Source organism: Falco naumanni, chromosome 5, assembly GCF_017639655.2.
Source record: "Falco naumanni isolate bFalNau1 chromosome 5, bFalNau1.pat, whole genome shotgun sequence".
In the NCBI taxonomy this organism is placed as follows: domain Eukaryota; kingdom Metazoa; phylum Chordata; class Aves; order Falconiformes; family Falconidae; genus Falco; species Falco naumanni.
In genome coordinates, this window is record NC_054058.1 from 80,239,132 (window position 1) to 80,265,805 (window position 26,674).

The following is a 26,674-nucleotide window of genomic DNA, read 5'->3' on the forward strand; positions in this document are numbered from 1 at the left end:
CCAAAAATAAGAAAAAAGGGCATTTTTAGGGAACCTAAGGGAGACATGAACAGTGTCAATGATATTCCAGTAAGTAGCGGTGCTACATAATGTACTGGCATTCCAATAAGGGCAAGCGGGTGATACCTGTACTCCCTGCCTGCTTAGTCCAACATCAGTCCTGAGAGAAATAATAGGAAAACTGAAAAGAGATTCAATTATAAATTATTAAAAGATATGAATATAATTAATGCTAGTCAACATAGTTCTGTGCAAAATAAGCCTTGTCAAACAAATCTACTTCTGCTCTTTGATGAGATTTCAAGTTAGGTTGCCAAAGGTAACGGTGTAGGTATAATACACTTCAACTTTTGTGTGCCTTTTGACTTAGTATCGTTCAATATTCTAATTAAAAATATAGCACTACACAATATCAATAATGCGTGTTTTAAATGGATTAAGAATTGGCTAACGGACATGCATAAGAAAGTAATCAGCAAAGGCTTGGCATCATAAAGAGGGGCTCTTCAGTCTTGTACTTGTACAGAAATGTACTCAACATTTCCTTCAGCGATTTGGTACTAATGAAAAACAAAACTGACTAAAAAGACCAAGCATTTTTTAAAGCAGTGATCTTATTGAAAGATGTTTCCAGTCAGCCAAATAAACATTTGCATATGCTAGATGATGAAGTACAGGATGCAACAGTGGAGAAAACTGAACAGAGACTGGAAGCAACAATTCTGTAAAGAATTTGGGATCATAAACAACCAGCAACTCAGCAGCCCAAGAACTGGGAAATGTCATAAAGGAAGTAGTGAATAGGAGCCTTTTTGTTTAGGCTAAAGAGAGATCAATAATGGAATCCTAAAAATATTGCTACCTTAAACATTTTTAAAACACACAAAAAATTGAAAGGATGCAGAAAAGAACTGTGGAAGTCATTGAAGACCAAGAAAGGGCTGTTTCAATGAAAGTTTAAAGAAACTCAGCTATATTGTTGTTTTCAAATTGAAATCTCAAAATTGTGGGAGATGCTGATTGTGACAGGGTCTTTCAGCAAGCACAAAAAGCATGGCAAGAGCCACTGGCCACAAGCTGATCTTAGGCAAGCTCACATTAGAAATTATGTGAATAAACAGTTAAATACTCCAAATGCTCTAACTGCTGTTTTCTTCAAACTAAGGGTCCATGACTTTCTGGAAGAGATACATTAGCCAAATCTAAGACATACTTTTATCAAACACATTCTTGGACTGAAAGCTGAGTACTTGAATAATAACTGAAGGGAATACAAAAGCTTGTAATTTTAAAGGAATTAGAATAAGTGGTCTAATAGGCCTTTCTGTGTTTAAATTTTATGATTTTTGGCTATGAGAACTGTCTATTACAACAGCAACCTTTTCTTTGACGAAAATCCACTCTGAATTTAATAAATGCTTAAATCTCTACTACAAAACAGTATGCTTAAAATGGTCATAGCATACTGGACAGAATTCAGTAGACGTCATTACAGTTTGCCATTTATGCTGGATGTTAATTTGTTCCAAACTTTTTAACAGCTTTTGAAGTGAAATTTCTCACCCTGATAGGATCACATCATTTATCATTACTCCTGAACACAACACCTCTGTGAAACTGTTTGAGTTATGGGGCTTCATGTTCTTTTCAGCCACTGTACCAGAAAATAAGCACATAATTATGGACTTCTTAATTATTAAAATGTTCTGTAAGTATCCGAAAAGTCTAATTCCATTTTAAGATAAGAAACACAGACTATTTTAGCTTTATTTCTGAGGACTTTCAAATGGATTTTAAGGGTTAGGAAAAAAAGCATTTTTAGCGATGAAATAGTCCTTTTCAACTTCTATTACAAATGAACATCAGTTGTTTGTTTGTCCTACTCTTTCTATTAAACTTTTTGAGAGAATCGTATTTGTGAAATTATTTCATAATAAAATGAAACTTCAATTTAACTTAGCAATTATACACTTCTGCTCTATCTTAAAAACTATCACCAAATAATGTAACCGTTCACTTTAATGTTTAGTTTATAAAAGCATGTATGATTATTTCAATTAATTACTTAAGCTAAACAGAGTAATTAATTTTTAAATGTGAATATTTTTCTTATAGGAACTTTGATCTGACTAGATGAGACCTTCTCCATTAATATGCATGAAGAGAGAATACAAAGCAGAAGACACCCAGTCTGGCAACTCACAGCTGTGTGTAGCTGATGACTTACTGTAGCTTTCAAGTTAAGAAAAAATTCTCATGTGACTCTAATGCACTATTTTTCATCTTATTTAACCTTTGACATCATATTCATCAGGAACTTGTGAATGTTCCTTCAAGGGTGAAGAGACTGTAGAAGAAACATTTTAAAGTTTGTCTTCAACAATGACTGCTGCTCATTGTATTTTGGTATCCCAATGCCTAAAAATAGCAAATAACAATAAATATGTGGTAGGATGGGAGCAATCGGAAAGAAGTTCTCCATCACACTGCCAATCATTATGAAAAGCAAGAGGAATGTGGGAGCAAAAGCACTGCAGAATATATTTTGCAGAAACCGGTGCTGGGTAAGGAAACTTTTTTTCTGCACAGCATAGGCAGCTGAGCAGCATTTCTTTCAGGGAAAGAAAGGAGCAGAGCTCTCGGGGTGGTGGCTGTTAGAGGCTACATCTTACAGCTTGCTGTTTCCTGACAAATCCCCTTGCAGACTCAGGGATTTTGCATTTAGCATTTCCCCACTGTGGTATTCTCTAGCACTCACTGAGCATTGATGGAGCTCAGTCCTTTCAGGTATTCCTCTGTGCTAACCTCCTTGTGCAATCAGAAATGAGTTGGGGGAAGCCAAGTACCTGCACTGAGCAACTACAGAGACGTCATCAAAGCAAGCACTGCCATTTGCGCGGGTATACCTGAGACACTCTTGGCTTCTTAATTGAACTCCTGCAGTTAAGACACACACAGCTCTGATGGCTCCTCATCCATTGCCAGCTTGACTTCTGAAGAAAGGATCCCTAAGGTCTTAAGGCCAGCTTGTCATGTTTTACAATAACAATGAGTCTCGATGACTTTGTGGTCTTCACTGTCAGAAAAGACTCAAGTTTTCAACGTTGCACTATAAAAACAGCCTGTAAAGTTAAGCAAAGCAAACTACAGGAAGTATTTTTTACAAAACTATTGCTTTGATTTAAGTTAGAATTTAAGCTGAAAATCTAAACTGTGAATAAAACCAGGCACTACAGTTAATAGAACACACAAGCATTGCAATGGACCACAAGCAAATTATGAAACCCTGGCTAATGTCCTTACTTTGACTCTGCACAGTGACCCTGTCCATGCGCTCATTGATTCGTGAGACCTGTGAATATAATAAATCTTTACTGTTCCTGTTCCTCTTTATTGTTGCTGTTATTACAGGCCAGTGAATGTGACTTTTGCATTTGAAGAATGGAAAGGAACTTTTTGTACAGCGAGACATGTTTAAAGAGCTAGGTTCTGATCCCTTTACTTAACTTATCTCTATCTCCAGAAGTTATTCAAATTAAGTCATCTAATAAGATGCCATTAAATGGAGAAGAGAGTATCACAAACGTATTCAAGGAAAATCAATTTTGAATATTGAAAATACAAGCATTTGGGGTTTAGTTAAAAACTGTCTGGTAATGAACTTCCATCAGTGCCATTTGTCCAGCAGAGAAAACAGAATAGCATTACAAGTTCCTCTGCATTTGTCAACTGCAACAACTGACACAGATCCATCAAACTCACAGTTATAGAAGCATGGGAAACCCATAACTAGAATGATGTATTTTATTCAGAGATTCAAGATTTTCTAACAAATATCATAGGTCAAAAAGAAATCTACTCCAAAATATAGGATTCATACAACACAGGCTGATATAGGGATCAGGAACAATGAAAATGCCTGCAGACATGAAAGTTTCTATTATAATATCAGCATTTTAAACTATTTAAATTCAGATGAAAGCACTCAAAAAAAGACAAAAGATGACTGTATTATGAAGATACATACAGTCTATTTTGTTATCTATAGGTGAAGTCTGGAGTATAGCTCTAACATTGGAGAGAACCAGTAGTTGCGTATACTACCTTTATGTGCAGATGACAAAGTCAGGTGATTGAACTTTAAAATGAATTAACCAAAAGAAGAAAATCCCTGGTGTGATGGCTACTTTAGTAAATTTCTTAATGGTTTCAAAAGTCTCTGGTTTGTTCCTTGATTTTTAATTGTTTTCATGTGAAAACTATCATTTTCTCCTTTTTATGTCTATTTTATCTCTATTATTTAAGTTAGGAGAACTCAGAGAGGTCAGCCTTTAAAATCAGGAAGACGGAGCATGAATTAGCAAGTTTCTCATTGTTTGCTACAGATTTTTTCTGGCTTCCCAGGCTAGCACATACCATATTAGTTGAGATGCAATGATGGCAGTAATATCCCTCCTGTTCAGTCTTAGACAGCAAAACACTCCTAGAAGCTAGATCTAAAAAGTGTCTTTTCCTGGAATGTAAGGATATGGACATCAAACACAACGTGCAAAAAGGTTGGCATTTGAGTATACTGATATTTCTGAGGGAGGTATATATACTTTTGCCCTTACTTCTTCATTCCAATGGACAAGTAGTGTCTGCACACAAATAATAAAATCTGTAATGCACTTCCCAAATAAAAAGGCAAAACCTGAACCCTTAAGCCTATCTCTGGTGTGCTATTCTTCTTCAAAAACAAAGTTCAAAAGGTTTAGTGATTTTGGATAAAACCACTGATTTTGCCTATTTCTAATGTGAAAGATTCATGACTGTATGCCAAGGGGACTACACCAACTTCCTTGAAGAAGTGAAACCCATTGGTTGAAAAGCATCATCGGTTTGTTAAAAGTGGAAACAATTTCACCACCAGATGACAGCACTGCTTATTACTAACTGCTTTTTGCATGTTTCAGTCCTCCCTCATTTTGAAAACAGACTGTACCGAGGTATGCACCCCTCAGCCCACGTACTGCAAGAATGGAGGTAACAAAGCTGGTGGCATAAGGTGATCTGGTGAATTAGTCGCATCAGGGATGCTGATCTGTCGACAAGTTAAGTCTGTGAAGGGTTATCGCTTCTGTAGGCACAGACAAAACCAGCTTCAGCCTAAGAAATGTGCTTTCTGTTGCTTCCCTCAGACTCAGAATGATAAGGAGGGCAAGGGGGGAAGCTTTCAAAGTAGACATCTTAGGTTCAGCTTCAGAAAACAGTTTTTCTGAAATCAAGGCAACATCATTTTGACTCAGCTTAGGATCTGGCCACAAAGTGTGTTTTCATACAAGGGGAGCAAATTGGATTAGTTGACAGCAGTAGGCGATATTTCTGTCAAAAAACAGGAATGGCACATCAAGGATAGCTATATGAGAAAAAAGTAACAAAAAATATTTCATATCAGTTGTTAAGAGCTTTTTTTTTTTGCTTTTGCTTTTTTTTTTTTTTTTTAAATCCACCTGGTCCCTTTTGTATACCAATAGGTTTTATGGCTGTAAGTGGCAATGAGTCTGACCATGTTCATGCTTCAGGATGCTGTTGGCGTGCTGTTCATGGGGTTAACAAATGTTACCTTCAGTACTTGAACACCAGCTACAAATCAGTATATTCTTTGGGCAATACACTTCCACTTATGTTCTAAGAGTAGTAAGAGTGGATTTATAGTGCAGTAATTGTGTGGTGCTAGAAATATTTTAATAAATTCATAGGATTTCTATTTGTCACTATTCTTAGAAATGAGTAAAATAAAGATCCTAGCTGTTAGTGAGAAAACACCTAAATTATAATGAATACAAATTTTTACTTAAAATTGTGTAATTTATTTTGAGGAGTCTTTTCTGAACTATAGTTTTGTATGTTTGATTTTGAAAAGATACTTTTCAGCCCAACACTGACAAATATTTTGTATGAAGGGGAGCTGAGACTTCATTCAGAGAACACTCAGAGAGTGCAAGGCTCCAAACACTTATATTTTGCTGTACTCCACAGCTGAATGGAAATCTCTCAAAAATAGCCTAATTGGTACTTTCAGTACTGAACTGAACAAGCAGTCTTGCCTTTTGATGTGTATTTAAAATAATCTTAGTTCACAACATGTTCCGTTTAGCAGTAATTCAATTAGCCAAAAAAGAGAGAAGATATTAATACTATTTCTAATGTACAACAGATCAAAATTCAGTTCCTTTTATAATTATTTAAATTCTGAAATCAACCTTTAAAAACCTTTAGAACAAGAACTGCCCCAAACCACCATAAATAGAATGAAAAGGTAGCCTAGCAGAAACAAGTATGTGTCCTTCGGTGTTGGAGTTGGAATTTACAGCATTCCCATTTTAAGTACAACAAACATTTGTGCACTTAGTAGACACTACAGAGGAGGAGCTGGAGGAATAATATTAGGGTAAACTCAAACTGCTCAACGGTTTGCAGCCAATATCCACTAAATAAAAACATATTAATTAACAAAAGATGATTGATTTTACTGGGATTAATCAAGAGAAACTCCCACTTAGTTTAAATGAGAGTTCTGTGAACATGGAATTAAAGATTACTACTGGTAAGTCATTATTAAGAGCATTAATTATAAGTTGCATTGCAGAGAACAAGTCTTTCAAATGCAATGGTCTTAATGTGGAAAGGAATGTACAAATTAAAAATAAGTTAAGTTAGAATTACCTAGAAAAAATAGTCATAGCTATATGTGTCAAATCTTTATGCCCCAAGATCATTATTCTTAGTTTAAAGTAACAACATTTAATAATGAGAAAAGTATTTTAAAGAGTCTTCAGTATGTTGCCACAGAACTTTCAGCAGGAAAACATGTCAAAGTGTTTGTACAGCAACAACGTGGCATGTTACAAATGTTAACACTAAGATTTAGTAAGTGAATTTATTAGTATTAACACATTTATGTAATTATCAAGTGGGTTAATTAGCATTTAGCAACAAAATTAGTAGGCCACATTATGGGAAGAAGGTAAACAATAGTCTCTTTGGTCTGCCTTAGAGAAGATGGCAGATAAACGGATTCCGTCACACGTGCAAAATAAAGCAAGACCCAATTAGCCTGATTTTCACCCCACAGTTAAAGTGAAGAAACATTGGTTTGCCACCGTAGTTACCTACCGGCAGTGGCTGGATTTCTATCAGTTTTGTCGCCTCTACACAACAGTGTTGCCCCAGAGCCCAGGTACCCGAACACAGCAAGGCAAACAAGGAAAGACTAGTGCAAATCTCTCCATGACTAAGTTATGTCACTGTTTGTGCATATCCAGTTGGTTGGAGGGAGAGAAACGAGAAGTGGTTCATAAGGGTATTTCCTTAACTCTGGTTGGAATTTCAGTTAAAGAAGAAGAAATGATACAGCACTTTTAAGGAAAGAAACTTCCTACCTACGTCTTAAATGCATTATTAACTGAAGAATTTATGTGAAAAAAATCAATGGCATAATAGTATGGCCATGTTAGCTGTTTCTTTCAATTCTTTTGTCAGTCTGTCATCACTGCAACCGTTCAAAAGGCCACAAAACCTAAACACAGAGGCAGAACATTTCCTATTACAGTGTTTTATTATTATAATCTAGAATGAGCTAATAATCTTCAACATCAAATACTAGGGTTATTGTCAAGCCAGGTCACAGTCCCAGTTTACTCAGCACTGTTTAAAGTTTAACAACACAACTCACTGAGATTTGTTTGTGCTCATCACCTTTTTCTTAGATGTACGCAGAACATATATGTAAGATGGTTACATTTTGGTAACACCCTTATTTTCCTCAGTCAAGTCCAGATTTTATCCTTATGATGGTGACCCTCAGGACTGTCCCACTGAATTAACAGATGCATAAATGCTTGCTGGAGTGGGGAAGGCTTTCTTGCAGAAAACTGGCGGAAAGGACAGCATAGGTAAATATGGCCTTAGACTGTAGCAGTGCTGGTCTGTGAGCTGTTTGTTTGCCTTGTCCCTCCTTCTTTGACCACAGCTGCATGAGTGCACACCTCACTGTTACAGTCATGATGGCCTCTATAACGGGCAAGAGCATCCTTCCCTAAAGATTACAAAATCCCACTATTTGAAGTACAGAATTCATACTGTCCCTCCCCATGACTGGATCTCCAGCAGAAGAATTTAGCTAGTCACATTAATCCATGAGTCTCCAGCTCACCTAAACTTAACCCACATTTTCAATTCTTGAAGCAAGATTTTCATGTCGACTACTAAAGTTTCATTTTTCACTTCCAAAGGTACACTTTACAATAGATCTTCTCTCTTCAAAAACATTTATAGTACAGTTGAGTTGAAATTTACATTTGACAATGTAAGTGAAAAGGTCCTTTCAGTTATATCACCAGCCCCCTTTTCTCCCGCACGAAGGTCTCCATAAACCTTGAATGAGAAACTAAGCGTAACAGTATCAATGGAGAATACTCAAATCACCGGAGATCTGCAAGGTGGCATTATCCTCATATTTGCTGGAAAGCTTTGAGGCAATGTTCAGAGTAGTGGGAAGAGGAGGAAATGCTGACTTGGAATGAGTAGATGCAAAACAAGAGCTGGGTTTAATGTGGTTATGAAAGAGGAAAACACTATGACTAAGAAAAAATTAGAAAACTTAGACCCACTGGCTAGATTAGACCGATAATGTAAGTAGAAAAAATCAGGGCTCAATAAAAAACTGTCAGAAGACTAAGCAATGGAAAGAACATTAAGTTGTTTTTACTTAGAAGGTAGTTTGAGTATCCATCTACTCCTAGCCAGAATACTTGAAAGCAAAACTAAAGCCCTTCACAAAGAAAACAGGCAGAATAAAACTGTGAAAGAAAAGACAGATGAGTCTGTCATCATAATAAAAACTAAACAACCTTAAAAGAAGAAAAGGAAAACCAAGATGAGGCAATTACACAAGCTGGGAATTAAACAAAACAATAAAAACCAGAGAATGCTGGAACATAGTGATAAGAAATGTAGACCCTACGCCAGTTTTCAAATGGATAACTTACTTAGGTGCCAAGTCTGAAACTGGCCCTGGCAGTGAGCAGCCCAAAGCAGTGCTGCCATAATAAACATAAAGGATTGGAGTTCCCAGTTTGGTACAAGATGTCCTGGGTGGTTATGTAGAAGAACTGTTTAACTATTAAAAACCCCAAAGAAATAGAACATGTTCAACATAAAAGCAAGCTTGGATGCAGAAAATCCTGATTAGCTCACTTTCTGTATTTGCACAGAGCAGAGTCCTGATGTTAGACCCGAAGCTGGAGACCACAGGAGTACATCAGCCAGAACGCCCTTTGCCAGCAGGGCTAGGGGTCATACAAAAACTGCCAAAAAACAAGAAAGCGATACTCCCAGCAGGGTTTTTGATCATTTTATGGATCCAAAGTAGATCTGTTTGTTTTGTTGCTATGGTTTTCTTCAAGGTGGCAAATGTTGAACCAGGTAGTGAATAGGCAGGCAAATAATTTAAAGCTTTCATTGGTTCATTAACACAAATATGCATGTGTAAAAACTGCCATGGATGGCAGGGGAAAGGTGTCTCATGGAAGAGCAACAGCTCTGGGCAACAGGTAATTTGGTTATTAACCATACTTCAGATACTGGGAACTGAGGGTCCTGGGATATTTTTTTGGCTGAGGATTCAGTAAAAGCCACAAAAAACTCCATAGTAAACATTTCTTCTCTTAATGCCAGCATAAAGATCTCACTTTCAGTGTACAGGGTGTCCAGGATTTAGACTTCCTAGTAGTCCTAGGATTTAGACTTCAATAATAAGTGTGTGTTACAAGAGAGGTGAACATAGATATCAGATTCCTAAACCTACCTTCACAGCCCACCCTCTAGTGGGTCTGACATAAGACGCTCTGGGATTCCCTTGATGTGACAGATACAGAAAAAAAGTCTTTGCATAGAAGTAAGACAAGTTGAAATGGTTCACGGCACCAGTGACTGCTGTACAGTAAAATTCTGACTTTTGACTGTAGGCTTCAGATCTGGACACTGACTGAAGAAAATGTGTGGAGGGTAAGCAAAAGAGAAAGCTGGTAAGAAGGTGAAAACAGGATTGCAGCAACTGGCCTGCACAGCAGTAGGAAATAAAAGTCTACATAGAGACAATTCACACTCTGATCAATGACATGAATTCCAGAATCTGTTTTACAGCTGTACAGTAAAATCAATCAGTACTAAAATAGAGACTATAGAATATTGCAGATTAGAAAAAAAAAGGGGGAGGACCTTTCAGAGTTGTGACCTTATGTACTAGTGATAAATGGAAGCTGAAGGACATGTCTCCATTGTCCCACATCCAAACTCAGTAGCTTTAACAACACAGTGTGGACAAAAGGTGGACACAAAAGCAGTAGTTGATTTGAGGTAAGGTGAAGAAACAAATGTATTTAATGACTTTTAATTCTCAAGAATCACTTGGCTCCTTTCATTTTTCTGTTCCTCTAGAACTGTTTCTAGTTGCACAGTTTTTGATTCTAGTTAAGTGGTTTTCATTTAACCTACTTATTTCCAATTTCAAAATTTCCCCTTAGCTAAGTAGGAGCTTACTTTGTCTCTACTTACTTCCATCTCGGGAGGGGGGGGAGGCGGTAAAAGCGGGGGGATTGTTTGTTTGTTTAATCGCTTCTTATTGGTACAAGAATGTCTTTATTCTTGTTAATACCTTTCTAGGCCCTGATCCTGCAACTGCCTACATTTTTCCCATTTTATCTTACGAAGGGCTTTCACTGATTCCAGGGAAATACTCACATGGACAATTGCTTGTAGGACTGAAGCTTTAAGCAGTAATTGTCAAGGGCATCCTGCATTAGTGAGCTATGAAAAAAGTCCATAAGAAGTGTACCACACTGGTTGTGCAACAAAAGTCATATATTATGCCTATTTACATTACTGAGAATTGATCATGAAATTTTGACTAGCCAAAGAACATGCCTGAGAAGAAGCAAGATGCAAGCTGGTATTTCTTGGCTTAAGTTAACATTCTTTAATCACCAGACCATGTTGTGGCTCCACTACACTGGATTCTTCCTGAATACAGGAAAACAGTCATGCCATTCATAGGAAAATCACTCTTTCTATAACACTTGCCAGTAATTTAAATTACAGTGGATTGACACTCAGGAGTAGAGTGTATTCAGTCCCTGCCCTTGCTACATTTTCCCTATATGGCCTTAGGCAACACAATTAATCTATTTTCCTTGATAAATGTGAATAATAATATTTATTTATCACTATTATTACATCTTTTTAATTTTGGAAAATCTATTTTGCAAGGGTTATTTCAGTCCCATTGGAACAATGGCACCACCTCTTCAATGGGACCTTTAGTTGAAACATCTCTTCCTATAATAATAATACTCAGCATCAGCATCAGCATCAGCATCAGCATCAGCATCAGCATCCCTTACTTAGTACCAGCAAAAAAACAGACTATACAACTATGCAATTTTATTTTCAAGAAAAGACATATGGCTTAGAAGCTAAACATAAAAATTCAGTCTTTTTTCTTGTATGATAACCAATTAATCCTTGTTAGTAGACTAGTAATTTATGGACAAGACTAGACATGCAAGTATTTTCTTACCAGTATAACATTTACTCTCCCAGAGTTCCCGTAACAGCTTGTTAGAAAAGTGATTGCTGTATCACAAGAAAATTCACTGCAGCCTACATTGCTTTTTTTTAAAAAAAAAAGACTAGTGAAATATATTTGCTCTAAAATGTTTAAAATGTAAACACTCATGCAGAGTATTTTTTGATCTATAAGGGCTTGACAAGAGTATATAAAAGTCTGGATATACCTTCTTGTTTTGTCCTTTTATTGATAGAACTCAATATTTCTGTCCTTAACTAGAAATATCTTGCCTGCTCATGTTTATGCAAACCAGATTTTTTGAAAAAGAAGGGAAAAAAGAGGTATTGTAACATCAGAAGGAAACATCAAAGGACTAGTGGCAACATCTTAAGGCTTTTATCAAAGTAGTAAGGGAATGCATTAAAGCAACAATATATGTAGCTTACAAATTACAGGACTATCAAATTCACCAGTATGTCTAATGAACATAAAGGACACATTCTTACATGCATTTTTTGTTTTAAAAGAAAGACTCAAACACTGGGTTTGCTTTCAAAACTATGAGAGAAATATATATTAAAAAAAAATTAATCTTAGGTCTTTAGGTTGTGTCAATCAGTGTAGCTGCATGCAGCTGCAGTGGAGTCGAAGGCAGCCAAGCCCACTTACACCTGATGACAAGTTACACTTTTATCTTTTTTAAAGTCAGTGTCTTCAACACAGAAAAAATATACATTTGGGGCTTTTTATTCCTCACCACGTTTGTACCTATATGAGAGCTGAGGAACAGAGTACTGGGATCTGGCCTAATGAATAAGAAGTGTAGGTAGTTCTAGTAGCTCAGAAGTCATCTCTTACCAAATGGCAGAGTATGTCCACAAAACATCTTTCTGTCAACCTGGCTTCCAAAAGTATTTCAAGAATCTCTAAGCTGGCTTCACTTATTAGGAAAATATTATTCACTGTTTCCTATTTAACCCTAAAACTTGCATTTAAAAAGTTTTGTTTATACAACTAGCCAAACCACCGCCATGCGAAAAACACAACTGAATGAATTACACACAGTTTCACCCCAACCCCAACCCCAACCCCTGTGTGGAGCACAGCTGCCCATTCTGTTCAAATTTATGGCTTTTGCAGCCTGCCACAGGAAAAAAAAATACAGATTACGAATCTACCCCAGGAAGGCACGGCTCCTCTCCCAGACCCTGCAGCAGTAGCCCCAGATGCAGGCACCACGACTTGTGGTCTCAGCAAGTCTACCGACTGCTCCTAATATTTCACTAATGCTCACTTCCATTAATACGGAAAAAGGCTTCATACATTGGGGGATAATAATTATTCACCAGTTTTACAACTGAAATAACTGGGAGTTCATATAGAGCAGGGATTAAAACCTAGTTCTGTTTTACCTCTGTGTGCGTGTGTACATATATATATATATATTTATAAAAATATCCTGGTCTCAGCCACAGTGTCATACTGAGAATTTAGAAGTAAGACTGCCCTTCATAGCAGCAAGAAAAGGTACAGGGAGGCTTGGGAATAATTAATTTCCATAAAAAGAGATCTGGCCATATAGTTCATGAAAAGAGTACATGTAAAAAATGTTCCGGGTCTAATTCTTGCAAATTATTCTTGCTGGATCATTATTACAGCAGTTGTGTTTTCTGGAAACACTGAGCCCTGGTCAAGAAGGATAAGGAAGAGATAACAAATGTTCAGCATCACTATACTCCCTCTGAATGTCTGCTTCATCCCCCAGTGATGTGCCATGAGTGTGTTGCTCTGTGTAGGGTGACGTAGGGATGCTAAGCAGCTGCTTTCTATCGATTTGCAGCTCTTACATGTTCTGTGGATCTGCAGGCTGTAAGTTCACAGGCAGCTGCTAATCCACTGTAGAGGTGAAAAGCAAAGGACAAAAATTAGAGACTTGGAAGTAATGGACAGAATCACAAACCTCAGCTGCTGGGATTTTATTGCAAAGCACAGAATTTAGGGAAAAATCTAATTATTTGTCTTTACTGTGTCATTTTTACTTGCTTTTGAATATGGGCGCTCTCTTTTTCAGCACACAATGTGGCAGAGTCAGGGTGTATCTGAGGCTGGAAGCAATGCCTGTATTGCTAAAGAGGAGAAGACTCTTAGGGCAGGAGGCCAAAATTCAGAAAGTAGTTATTATTCTTGAAAGCATAACTCTGAAGCTCATGGGAAAACCAGGACATTTGCTTATATGCATCAGGTCCCCAGACTGATTAATGCTCACTACAGTAGAGATTTATGGATCTTTCTTTCTAATAGCTCTTCTGTGAGCCCAATACAAGATGATTTGTGCACATTCTAGCTCTCATCACAAGCTCTCCACCCATTTATACTACTTCGAAATGTCAGCAGGCCAAAGCTGTCCATTAAACATTATTATTATTTATTAATTACATTATAGCAGTACAAAAAAAGTGGTGGTAGAGCTCAAGCAAGGAATGAAATGGAGTTCCAGACCCATCATCACCACTGATATCTACCTCCTGCCACCTTGGCAGCCCAGCACCTCCAACCAATTTAATCCATGCAGCTGCACTGCACGCCCAGTGGCCACGTCACTCCTAAGAGCCTGTGATACACCAGAAATTCCTCACGCTACACGTTTCACAATCTCAGAACAAAATTTCAGGCTCTGCCCCGTGTTGCAGGTTGCTCAGGAGGCACAATCAGCTGATAATTTTAACCACCAGCTTTACAACGCGGCAGATTTCCTGCGTTTTGAACATGACTGGAAATTTCTGAGCTCCTGGAGTGCAGCTCTAATTTTGAAATACACTCTGAAAGTCTTGTTTCTGTAACACTGGCAAAAATCCAATCTATAAAAGCTCTTTTTGTTAAAACTGAGGAAGTCAAAAGGGCTGAGAAATTTTACAAACACCTATTTATGTCTATCTATCGGAGCGCTTGATTAGAATCTCAGAGATTTATGAAAAAAGCAAAATAAATACAGCTCTGGACTAATAAAAAAGAGCAGGAACAAGAGACTGGGGATACACATTCAGTGCCAATTAATTGCCTTGCTACATGGTCCTCCGTGCTTGTGGGAAGTCAGATTTGAGAAACATTCATGGAGATTTCCAGCAGGGAGCATGATACTCTTTTCAGTAAGCTTACTCATATACCTGCAACAGCTAATGAAATAATGTCAACTTTTTTACGAATATTCAGAGTGCTTTTGTTAATAAAAAGAAGGCATTACAATAGCCAGCCATTATGTAGGCTGGCACCAACTGTTCCACTTTTCTAACAGAAAAAAATAGTGTGCAAATTGTTTTGCTCATGAACGTGAGACAGATGTAGGGAGAAGGCAGGCAGACACCGTAAACACTCGCATCCCACCTAAGGCTCCACCTGGAACACCATTTACTCAAGCACACAATACGACTACATGGCTAAGGACTAGTTAATATATGTAGACAGTTTTTCAGAACTATAGCACATTTGTAGATCGGCATCTTTCAATGTATGGATTCTGTCAACAATAGCACTCAGTAAGACTGAGACCCAAAAAGGTGTCTACTTATGGGCTAGTTTATATCCAAAATGTTATATAAAGGTTTAAATTCCTACCACCAGTTTATCAAGAGGGATATGGTTTCTAAATGTATCTAAAAGGTATTGTAAACATACAAAGGCACAGTGACTCCTACTTAAGCATGGCTCCTGTTCTAGAGAAACCAGAGCGCATAAGTTGCTGTTATGAAAAAGGCCGTCTCTGGTAGTTTCACTTGCCCTGCAAAGTGTGGTTTTCATTTTTAGATGAGGGAATTCTGAAACCAGATATATAAAGGGGTATAGATAACATTACAGCTGAGCAGGCAGTGCCTAGCTTGAAGACATCTGTTACTCCTTTCCGCCTCCATGCCCTCTTCCAAATGAGAGCTCTGTCCCTGAGCACAAAGCAAAGGCAGGCAGATGTTTAGAGTATTCAGAAGATTAATTTAATTTTTTTATTAGATCTTCCACACTTACCTCAATTCCTCCACATGACTGACTGAACTGAATTAAATTTCAATTACAAAATTATGTAATATTCTATTTATACTAAAAAAAACCAACAAACAATTCTCTATAAATCAAAGTGTCTATTATAATTGGCGGGTTTGTCTCTTGTTCTGACCTTTTCCACAAATATTCTTCCTGTACAGGCCCTCTTTTCCGTTCCAGCTGCACCATGGTACTGGTGACATCCCCCAGCGGGAGATGACCAAGTGGCAGGGCAGATCAACACAGTTGGCCTTTACTCAACTGTAAAAGAAAATCTTCCCATGTTTCTGTTCAGTTAACAATAAGTAACTGAAATTATACCCTTAAATGGTAATTTATAGACAGCGCAGATATATATATATATATATACAAAAAAATATACAAAAACATATATATGGATTTCTCTCTGTTTCTCATATATGCCTTGCTATATATAGATGGATAAACACACAGAGAGTGCATTTATCTTGAAACTTTCCATGCATTTGAGGTTCTTATGTTATTAATTAATCTGCTGCCTTCAACATGTATTTTTTATATCCTGAAATGAAAAAGTGAGGTCTATTATGATTACTGATATTTTCTAAATTAGTTTTCCCCTCAAACTGAGGCAGAAGTCTGCCTTCTTTTTGTGCTTCAAGTTATGAGCTTGGTTCCCTATCATTTGCACCAGTTTTCTACCAGTAGGACTCTGTGGACAACAAAAGTTCTCTCAGAGCGGGGCAGGAAGAGTCAGCCCTATTAATCAGTCCATGATCACAACTAAGAAAACTGCAAAACCAGCTTTAATGAGCGTAAGGCATATCTAAATAAACCACACCCAAATACTTGAAGTACATAGAGCTGCTAACTCCTGCAGTCAAAAGTTTGAGTCAAGTCAAACACTATTTAAATTCTTACCCAGTGAAAACAAGACACAAAAACGTCAAGGGCTACTTTGACAACCCCAATGAACAGCCTGAACAGATCCCAGAGGGAATGAGATTTTCTTCTCCATTGTGGAATTTCACAGGATACAAGCACCCTGTTCTTCAGCGTGTGTTATACACAGGGCAGGACACATGGAAATAACAGTCCTGACATCACTTCATAGAATCACGGAATGGTTTGGATTGGAAGGGGCCTGTAAAGGCCATACAGTCCAACCCCTACCCCAATGAGCAGGGACATCTTCAACTCGATCAAGTTGCTCAGAGCCCCATCCAAACTGACCCTGAACATTTCCAAGCATGAAGTATCCACAACATCTCTGGGCAACCTCTTCCAGTGTTTCACCACCCTCATCATAAAAAAATTCTTCCTTATATCTAACCTGAATCTAATCTGACAGTTTAAAACCATCACTCCTTGTCCTATTGCTACAGGCCCTACTAAAAAAATTCCGTCCTCATTTATCTTGTAAGCCCCCTTTAAATATTGAAAAGTCACAATAAGGTCTCCCTGGAGCTGTCTCTTCTCCAGGATGAACAACCCCAAGTCTCTCAGCCGTTCTTACTAGGAGACATATTCTGTCCCTCTGATTGTTTTTGTGACCCTCCTCTGGACCTGCTTCAACAGGTCCATGACTTTCCTGTACCAAGGACTCCAGAGCTGGACACATTACTTTAGGTAGGGTCTGAAGAGAGCAGACTAGAGGAGCAGAATCACCTCCCACTTCTTTTGACGCAGTCTAGGATACAGTCGGCTTTGTGGGCTGCAAGCACACGTTGCTGGCTCATGTCCACCTTTTCATCCACTTCTGAAGTTGTGGGTCAATGCACTTGACATGTGATGAAGCAAAATACTCAAACGCGTGTTCTTTGAGAGTTAAGATTTACTTTTTCTTTAGCACATTCAGTGCAAATGAACGGCTGCTTACAAGTACGGAAAACCACCACCATGGGAAGCTCTACGGGGTACAAATACCTGTACACAGTGGCCACTTCCAGGAACACTTCTATCTAGGTTTCTAAATGTGAACTGAGAGGTGGAAGCCTGGATATAAGGCAATCTTAGCTCAGACTTTAAAGACCATGTGCAAACATGGCACACAAAGCTAGGATTAAATACATGCTACTGCTACCCTAGACATCTGTTCATAGACCTGGCAGTAAGTGTGCTTTGAATTTCTTAGTTAAATTAATTAGCATACTAACTCTCATAGATTCAAGTGACCCATAACATGAATTGCATGGTAGCGTTCTTTAGATTTTGGGTTGCTTGAATCCTGCTAAACCTGAAAATATGCACAATTTTAAAAAAATGACAAAACATGACAAAGGCCATTATAGGAGAACAAAGTTAGGATCGATCTCTGAATCTCTTTTGTCCTGAATGCAAGTAGAAGCTTTGTGTTCTGTACAGACACAAGTACTTTAAGGAAATGTGAGACACAGCAGAAAAAGGATTTGGGTGTTGATATTTACCACACAAAGATAAACATGACTGCTTGATGCAGACTGATGAGAAACCCTTTAGATACTACGTACTGTGACTACTCGACTGTGCTGAGATCTTGTGCATACTCTCAATCCCACTGTTAGATTTCATGAGGATTGCAATAGTCTGGCAATTTATTAGTTCTTATCACATTATATTATTCTGGTCTTTGTAGGAGCAGTTGAAATGTCACCGCCACCAATTGTAATTATGTTTCCTAGAGGCACTAGCGTAATTTGAAGAGCAGTGTGTTTGTCATGTCCCAGCGTCAGAACACAAGAGTTCTATTTCATGCCCCGGTTGTATATTGTATATTATATATATATATATATATGTATATATATATATATATGTATATATATGTATATATATATATATATGTATGTATGTATGTATGTATGTATATATATGTATGTATATGTATATATGTGTGTATATATATATGTATATGTATATGTATATGTATATATGTATATATGTATATATGTATATATGTATATATGTATATATGTGTGTGTATATATATATGTATATGTGTGTATATGTATATGTGTGTGTGTGTATATATATATAATCAGAGATTGGTTTGGTCACTCAACCTTGAGTTCCTACAGGTTTTGGACAAATTTGGCTCAGTTTAGGCAGCTTAAGCTAATGTAACAATGAGAAAATGCAGTCTAACTAATCTGCTTGTCTCGAACGGTGTTCATTTTCAGATATTCAGGAAAAAGAAGGGGAAATTATAAGATCATAAGAACAACTGTAACAACCAATCCAAATAATAATGGGTTTCACTGAGCTGAAAGTTAGTGACTGGCAACTTTCAGATGAAAATCAGTGATGGTGAAATAGGGATTTCTAAATAGAGGCTCTCTGAAGATGTTTTACTTTAATATTCCATAACATTCAGTTATGAATGTTGCTTACTTGCACAAAGTCTGCACATGTGTAGTGATGAATTCCACAGGCATATAAAGCTATGTTCAAAAATCTTAAATAACAACATTTATATTATATTTTTGATTGCCTTGATAGTTTTCCTTGCACCTGCTTGACAAAAAGGAGTAAAAAAGCAACAGTACTCCCAGACTTTCACTAGCTGCTATGTCTTTGAAGCTATCTTATTTAATTTCATTTAATAAAGTTGTTGACATTTTCCAAATATGAAATCATTATTGTCCTCATTGTCACACACTCTTGGCACAGCTCCCTAACATACAAATTTAATATAATTTCTCCCCAGCTAAAATTTAAAATAAAATCTAATTGCAATGGTAGGAATTAAGAAATAGCAATGTGGAGAAAAATAATGAACTCAATAGAATTATCATGAAAGAAGATCTTGAAAATTAAAATCCTGGGGGAAAAAAAGATAGAAAAATGTTTGTGCATAGGAGTAGGCAACTTTAAACAATATTCAAACAAACAGAAAATAAATTGTTTCAATTATTTTCTGACAAATAATTACAGTAATTTTAAAAATTGAATTTACAAGAATTAAGTTTTATCATTATGTATGAGGTTACATTATTAAATGTTACAGGAAATCTACAGTTTGGATCTAAGCTTGTAGAAACACTTTTTATCATTTAAATATGATTTGAAGGAGGGGGAGGCTCTCCTGCATGTCACTGTTCTATTTCAGCTCTAATTTAACCCTTTGAGCATTTTGCTGAATGAACAGAAGTCATGCACATCAAAGAAAAAGATGAATTTGTTTAATTCAGTTTTGTTACAAATTAGGAGTATTTTGATAAAGGTAAACTAAAATTCCTGTTGGTGTTTATACTTGGTCAGACCTTTTTTCAAGGACTTCACTATGAAGCACAAGAAGCTGCAGACCTGATCAAACATCTGTAGGCACTAAGGTAACACATTTGCTCCCTTTACTTGTAGAAGCCACTAGCACTTCCAGAATGATTTACTCCTCAGGGGAGACAGCCAGTCTGCTTTTTTAGGTTCTGCTTTTTTCTCAAGGATTCTTTTAAGAGTAACTTTCTTTCCAGCTGCTGAACAGCTCATGGGTGCTCTGAGCAGCAACCCCAACATCATCCGCTCTGAGGGGGAGCAGAAAGCACCCCAGAGGCATTAGGCATACAAGTGGGCAGAGTCAGTCCCAGTTGCCTGTGGTTCCATAAATGGAACGGGAAACAGCTTCTCTTAGTGCGGTACCAGCCTGACACCTATTACCACTCACCTCAAAACACCCGTCCTTGAACGGGGTCTCAAGCAACCAGATACCAGCAGCAAGAATTATATTATCCCAAAGGTCCAGCAACATTTATGGAAACAGAACTTGAAAATTTCCTATGCTACAGTGGAAAGTCTTTGTTTTATCATCATTAAATATATTAATGTCAATGAGCTACAGATGCTGTCAATTATATGGTTTGGGGGTTATCTCACATGAGTAAGGTAAATGACCATCCTTATCTTTGCATGCTGGTCACATTAGCTGAGATCATGACTTGCTATAACTCGTTTCATTAAATCCTGAGATATAGTAGCTAAGTATCTGGATCCCTTTAATTAAAGTTTATATGGCATCATAATTTATACAACAAAAACTTGAGCTGTCTTTACCAAAGTTCTGCAAGAAAGATAGCTTAACATTAACAATTAAAACTGAACAAAGGCCATCCTTAGTTTGAGTTGACAGTGGACTCTTAAGAAAAAGTAGTCTGAGTCATGCCATTATTGCTCAGAGACATTACATTTCACTGTCCTATTTTTAGACTTTTTTTTTAAATAGATGTCATGCCCAGAGACTGAAGATTGAGGAAAGTTGAGATGAAAAAGAACATCGAATTTTTTCATTAGAAGACTCATTTTAGAACAGGGAGGCAAAATTTACTTGATTCACAGATTTAATTTTGTTTAAGTAAACAGTGTAAAATTTTATCAGCATTTTTCTTTGTATTTTGTTCTACATATAATTCCTAATTCTCACCTCCTGAGTCTGCCACTTCATCCATATTTCTGTTGCATGGTGAAGTGCCTGGTTTTGAAACTATTTTCGTTTTGTTTCTGTTTTGCCTCCTTTTTTACCAGTGTGGAATATATCTGATGTTGAAGACTGTCAATGTAGTCTACTGACCCCTTGTATTTACATTCACATACCATCTGTGATGCAGCAAAAAACAAAGCTGGAAGAATATCTCATGCTTATCAGGCATATTGATTACATTTAGCCAATGGAAATTAAGAAAAGAAAAAGTGCAAAGTAATCTGAAAGGTATTTCCACATTTTCAACCCATAACCCATGTGCTATAGATTGTGAATTTCCACTTACAGCACTGTTGTCATCAATTTATATAATAATCAGAAAAAATAAAGCTGCCCTTGCTTATTTGGCCATTTGCATATCAATTCAAGTGAGAGCACCTGCAGTAAAGTCTATTGCTGAACTGGTTTGCAGTGGAGCTATGTTTGGCTCACTGCTTACATTAAATTGGCTCTGAAACTGGCTACACAACAGGCAGAACGTTTTTTTGATGGTCTGATTATCTTGCAAAACTTTCAGCACTTCCTTTTTCAGATCAGGCTGTGAAGTGTGCAAAGTCTGCTCTCATCCTTCCTTCTCCCCTTCCCCACCCTCAGGCTTTCAGCTCTTGCTTGAGACTCAGACTTAACAAGGAAGTTTGGAGGAGCTATGACAAAATTAATAATATACACTAGATTAAGATGGGTCCAGGATATATGGTGAAGAACTTTATCTCAGGACAGAAAGGAAGTATTCCCATGCAATGACTGACAGGCTGGATCACTTTTCCTGCCACGTCTCTTTGCCATCCTTTTTCTGGAGTTGTGCCCACCTTTCCTAAAGAAATGGTAAATTCTTCATGGCAAGCCCTATTTCTTGCCATGCATTTTTACCTGACAGGATTCATCTTGCCCAAGTTTAGACATGGCAAAGGTAGACACCTCTACCTGAGATGATCCTCTGACTGGAGAGAAAGCTCCAGCAAGTGATTCGCTTGACCAGCTGTAGACAGCTGAGCACTGCAAGGAGAGGTCTCCTGATTTTTCTCCTCTAATCCATTTGCTATGAAGGCAATTTGGCATTAGTAACACAGGCTAAGACATCCAGCTTCTGGGCATGGACATGACAGCAGGTGAAGTCTCTGTAATACAGTCTGTGCATCCATTTAGACACTTCATACACCCCTAAGTAAAGTTTTATCTCTATTTGGTTGGATTTTCTTTAGCTGAGCAGTTACTCCTCATTTCAAAATCACAATTCATTACATACCCTAAAAGGGGGAAATGATTTTGTGCTGCAATGTCTCATTTCAGCCCCTAAAACCTTTGCAGCACATTCAGCCAAGTTGGAGAGGTGAGGAGGTGTTTCCACTTATGCAAAGGCAGGCAGCTGGATTGAGCACCCTCTGAAGAAGGGAGGCTTTGAAACATCACATGAAACTGAGAAAAATCACAAGTATTTCCTACAACAGCTGTGGCCTGAGACTGGAGAAGCAGATTCCTCTTAGTCTACACTTATTTTTTTCCTGAAAGAAACACCCAACCAACAGGTTTTGTACACACCTGTATAGGCTCTGCCAGGATGAAAAGTTAATAGATCCTAAAGGGTATGACTGCTTGATCAGCAAGGTTATTTTGTGTTTGACTGTGCCTGGTTTTACAAGTGCTCTTTTACTGAACTGTGGCGTAATTATCGCTTGCAGGAAAGTGTTTGTTCAGTCCCCAGCCTTGTGCTGACAACAACCTGCAGCCTTGCGCTACTTCCCCTGCTTTCACAACTCAGCAGAATCTGTCCCATCGGAACAAGGCCAGTTTCAGGCAGATGTGACCACAATATCACCCAGCCCAGATTACCTGTCATCTAGATGGGCAACATACCGGTACAGCCCCAAGAAGCCTCCAAAAGTAACAGAATGACTGTGAAACAAATCCTGGGACACCTACGGCTTCAAGGTGACTTTGCAGCACTTCGGCAACCCAACCCTCCCAAGCCTTTGGGCAAAAGGATCCTTGCAGAGATGTTCCCTTTCTCTTTTGGTGCAGGGAAAACAACTGTTAGGGAAAACTTATTGTGCACTGGCAGTACAGCTCTATAAAGGTGAAGCAACTCCAAGTGATGGATTAAAACACAACACACCAGGGCAAAACACAGCTCAAGGGCAGCCTTGCCCCGTACTGACCTGGTTGAAAAACTAATTTGCACCTTCATCTTCTTAAATACATTTCCATTTACAATTGTGTACACCCTCACACCTGCATTCATCCAACACAACCAGTTGTTCTGGAGCACACATAAGTCTCTAGTAAGCAAGTGTTATTTCCCATGGCTGGTGGTAACATTTGTTTTCTCCCACTCAGCAAAGGTGTTGGACATTCTTTAGGTTGGGGAGCAAGCAGTAGGTCAATATGAAAACAATGTCTTCAAATCTAACCTTGTTACTTTCTGGGTTTTGCTGTGTTTCTTCCATACAGATTCATGTTGGTTCCAGAACACCAATTTTGGATTATAATAGGGACTTGTGTCCCGATTATGTCTAAAACAGGCAGACTGATTGCTCCGTGTTAGATCTTATTTCTCTACAAAGAAAACTGGCTTAGCCCAGATGTCAAACTTTTAGAACAACCCAGATAAGATGAGGTAACTAGGAACAGCTTTATAATATGTCTAGGAATAAATAAGTAGGGGGCGGCGGGGGGGAGCGGGTGACGGTATTTACCTTGGTTTAAAAGCAGGCACCTAAAATAGCACTCAGTTCTGTCAGTTGACACAGTAGTGCCAGAATACTTTTGTGTATAGCTCTGCAAAAATCAATTGCTCCCCTCAGTATTGCAGGGAGCATGTTGACTTTGATGTGAAATTATACATTCAGGATATTCTTGTGAGAACCGCAAAAATGACTCAAGAATGCCAGTCCCCACTGATCTTATCGTAGACTATGCTCTTAAATCACTTTCCGGCTCTGAAAATTCATCTACATTTTGGACATCCAAATTTGAAAGATTTGTCCATGACCGTGGAGACAAAAAGAACAAGTACGATTAAATTCTTTAGATACCAAATAGTAATTATAGGTTTGGGGCACAGAGGGACGTTATTGTTTTTTCCCTTAGATCAGTGGGGTTTATTTTCCTTTCCCTTGGGGACAAATTGTCTATATTTGGAATCAAGTTTTTATGGTGTTTAATTGTGAATGAATATAACTGTCTATATATCCATACACAGGGACTTAACATCTGTACATACGTAATTGTTAGTCCCCATATTTTAAAAAAATAAATATTCATAATTACATATAAAATGGACAAGAGAAAGGGATAAACTGCATAATGGAAAAGTGTGGTGTGATGTAAATATTATTTGAATACAGTCTTGCTCTGAATTTTTCAGCAAAACTTCTACCAAACTCAACAGAAGCTTTGTGTAAACAAGCAGTAAAGAGCATGTACTGCTCTTTACATATGCAGTACATATGTAGTACAACAAATATCATTTTATATAGCAGGGAGGTTAAATCCTCTTCTCAGAAAGCAGTTTATTAAGTTAATGGTCCAGCTTAAACCCAGTTAGCTATGGTGCAATGTTACGGCTACAAAAGTACAATAGTTTAATTGTAATGTGGTCCAAATCCAGATGGCATCGAAAATATCTTTTTAACCAACCAGTTCCTTCCACAAAAATACACTGCAACTTCAATGGCAGTTAAAACATGAGCATTAAAATAGATTATTAATGACCACACAGTTAAGCCCTGTTGTGCAGTTGCTGCTCGCACACACCCCCGCTGGGAAGCGGGGTGCTGCCTGCCAGACTGGGATGGGCGCTCAGGCTCTCCCCAGGGCTGCCACCACTGCTGCAAGGCCCTGCACCCTCCTGCAGTCCCTGAGCCCACGTTAGACCCTGCCAGCTGGCCGTCCCACCAGCAAGAAGCAGAATGATCCCTGGAGGCAGGCACTTGCCCGGCTCCCTACTCACCCTAGCTCCTTCCTCATATGGCGGGGGGCAGACATGACCGGCCGGCTGGAGGTCAGCAATGCCGAGAGAAGCAAGCACCCAGGGGTTTCACAGATCCTGCTTCCCTTCCCATGAAGGGTGGGGACAAGGTTCGCCTCTTAAGGAACTACTAGAAATTTGGTTCTACATTTGACTTTCGATGACTGCGAAAGACAATCGCTCAGCGCAACATTTGCTTACCAACACCACCCTCTCACGAACAAAGCATGTGGTTTGGGAGTGAGGTGGAAATCTTAACCATTACTTGAACAGCTTTAAAATTCTCAGAAATAGACAAGAAAACCTGCCCCATAAGCTATAGCATAATAATATTCCAAGTCAAAATTAATACAAGATGAGATGACTCTTTCATCACAGCAGGGAGGCTTGAGGAAAAAAATAAGCCCTGAATATGGATCAAGGTGTTGGGTATTTAAAAGGGCAACTCAGGTGTATGCGGTGTTGAAGACGTGTTTATCTTGGACTGAGATTAAAAAGTTCTGTAATCAGGACAGGTTCTTGTAATGCTATGATCTCCTTCAAATTATGAATAACTTGAAATCACACTAAATCCCCTAAGCCTTTTTTTTTTTTTTTTTTTTTTCTTTCCTTAAAGTAGTGCCTATATGCTAAAGCCTTGAGGGAGGCAATTTTGTGTCTTTTAAGTCCAGTTTTTATAACTGCTGTAAGTGCTATAGGCATATTTGAATCTCCACATTGACATACTTTCAAAGGTGAGAGTTATATCTTTGAGACATTTGGGAAACACCTGTTTTCCCTCACACTGTATTATTCTCTGTGTAACATTAGAGTAAAGGATTCATCTAATCCTTCATGAGAGGCAAGAATTGGGATACACGAGTGATGACAGATGAGCTGCAACTATCAGGGTATTTTCCTGTTTTAATTATCCTCTACTTGAAATACTAAAATATTTTTTGAAATTGAAATTGAAATACTTGAAAAGCTAAAATACTTTGAAAGGTCTCACACTCACCATCAAGTTTTTGTTACATTGCACAAGACTAAAAGCAAGAGGGCTGAGGTTCAAATAGCAGCTCACAATTTTTAGTAACAATACTGAAAGAAGTTAATAATGCCTCTGATGTCACCAAGCAAGAAAGAGGTTCAATATGGCAAAACGTTATACAGGGAAAAAACTGTTGGATAGAGATAAAAACTCAGACACTGCCCACCTTGGACACCCAAACAGAGCTGCTTTCTCCCAAAGCTGCTGAAGATGTCATCACTATTCTCACAGCGTTGCAAAATTTAAAAAATATCACAGGACCTGCACGTACTTTCAGGTGAGTCCTGTTCGAGACAGGAACAGCATAGCTCCCCATGGGGCACTTGAAAAGCTGAGATGGGTTCAAAGCTCTACAAACAAGACAACAATCACAGAATGTTGGGTATTTTTCATGAGAAAACCTGTTTGGACCTCCATCCAGAGAAAATTCTGGCAAGCAATGTAAAAATTATCATGAAGGACATCAGGGTGGCAAAGGGGGCAGAAATGGAAGACCTGGCCTTAAGGGTAAAGATGGACTAGTCACACTCTCCTTGGCTGGCCAATGACACATTAGCAGATGTTATTTCTAATACATTCTCCTTGGTGTTCCCTCTCTTTTCCGGCTTCCAC

At 38.1% G+C, this 26,674-nt stretch overlaps 1 protein-coding gene across 1 annotated transcript in view; it reads right to left on the minus strand.

Moving 5' to 3' along the window:
- The window catches only part of TFEC (transcription factor EC), a gene marked incomplete at its 5' end in the record, with an annotated part of 69,513 nt that extends 44,418 nt beyond the window's left edge, over positions 1 to 25,095 (minus strand). Inside the window, one exon of the mRNA XM_040596602.1 lies at positions 25,015 to 25,095. Within this exon, the coding sequence (XP_040452536.1) occupies positions 25,015 to 25,095 (81 nt within the window). The remainder of the gene's footprint in view (positions 1 to 25,014) is intronic.
- Between the last annotated feature and the right edge of the window lie 1,579 nt (positions 25,096 to 26,674).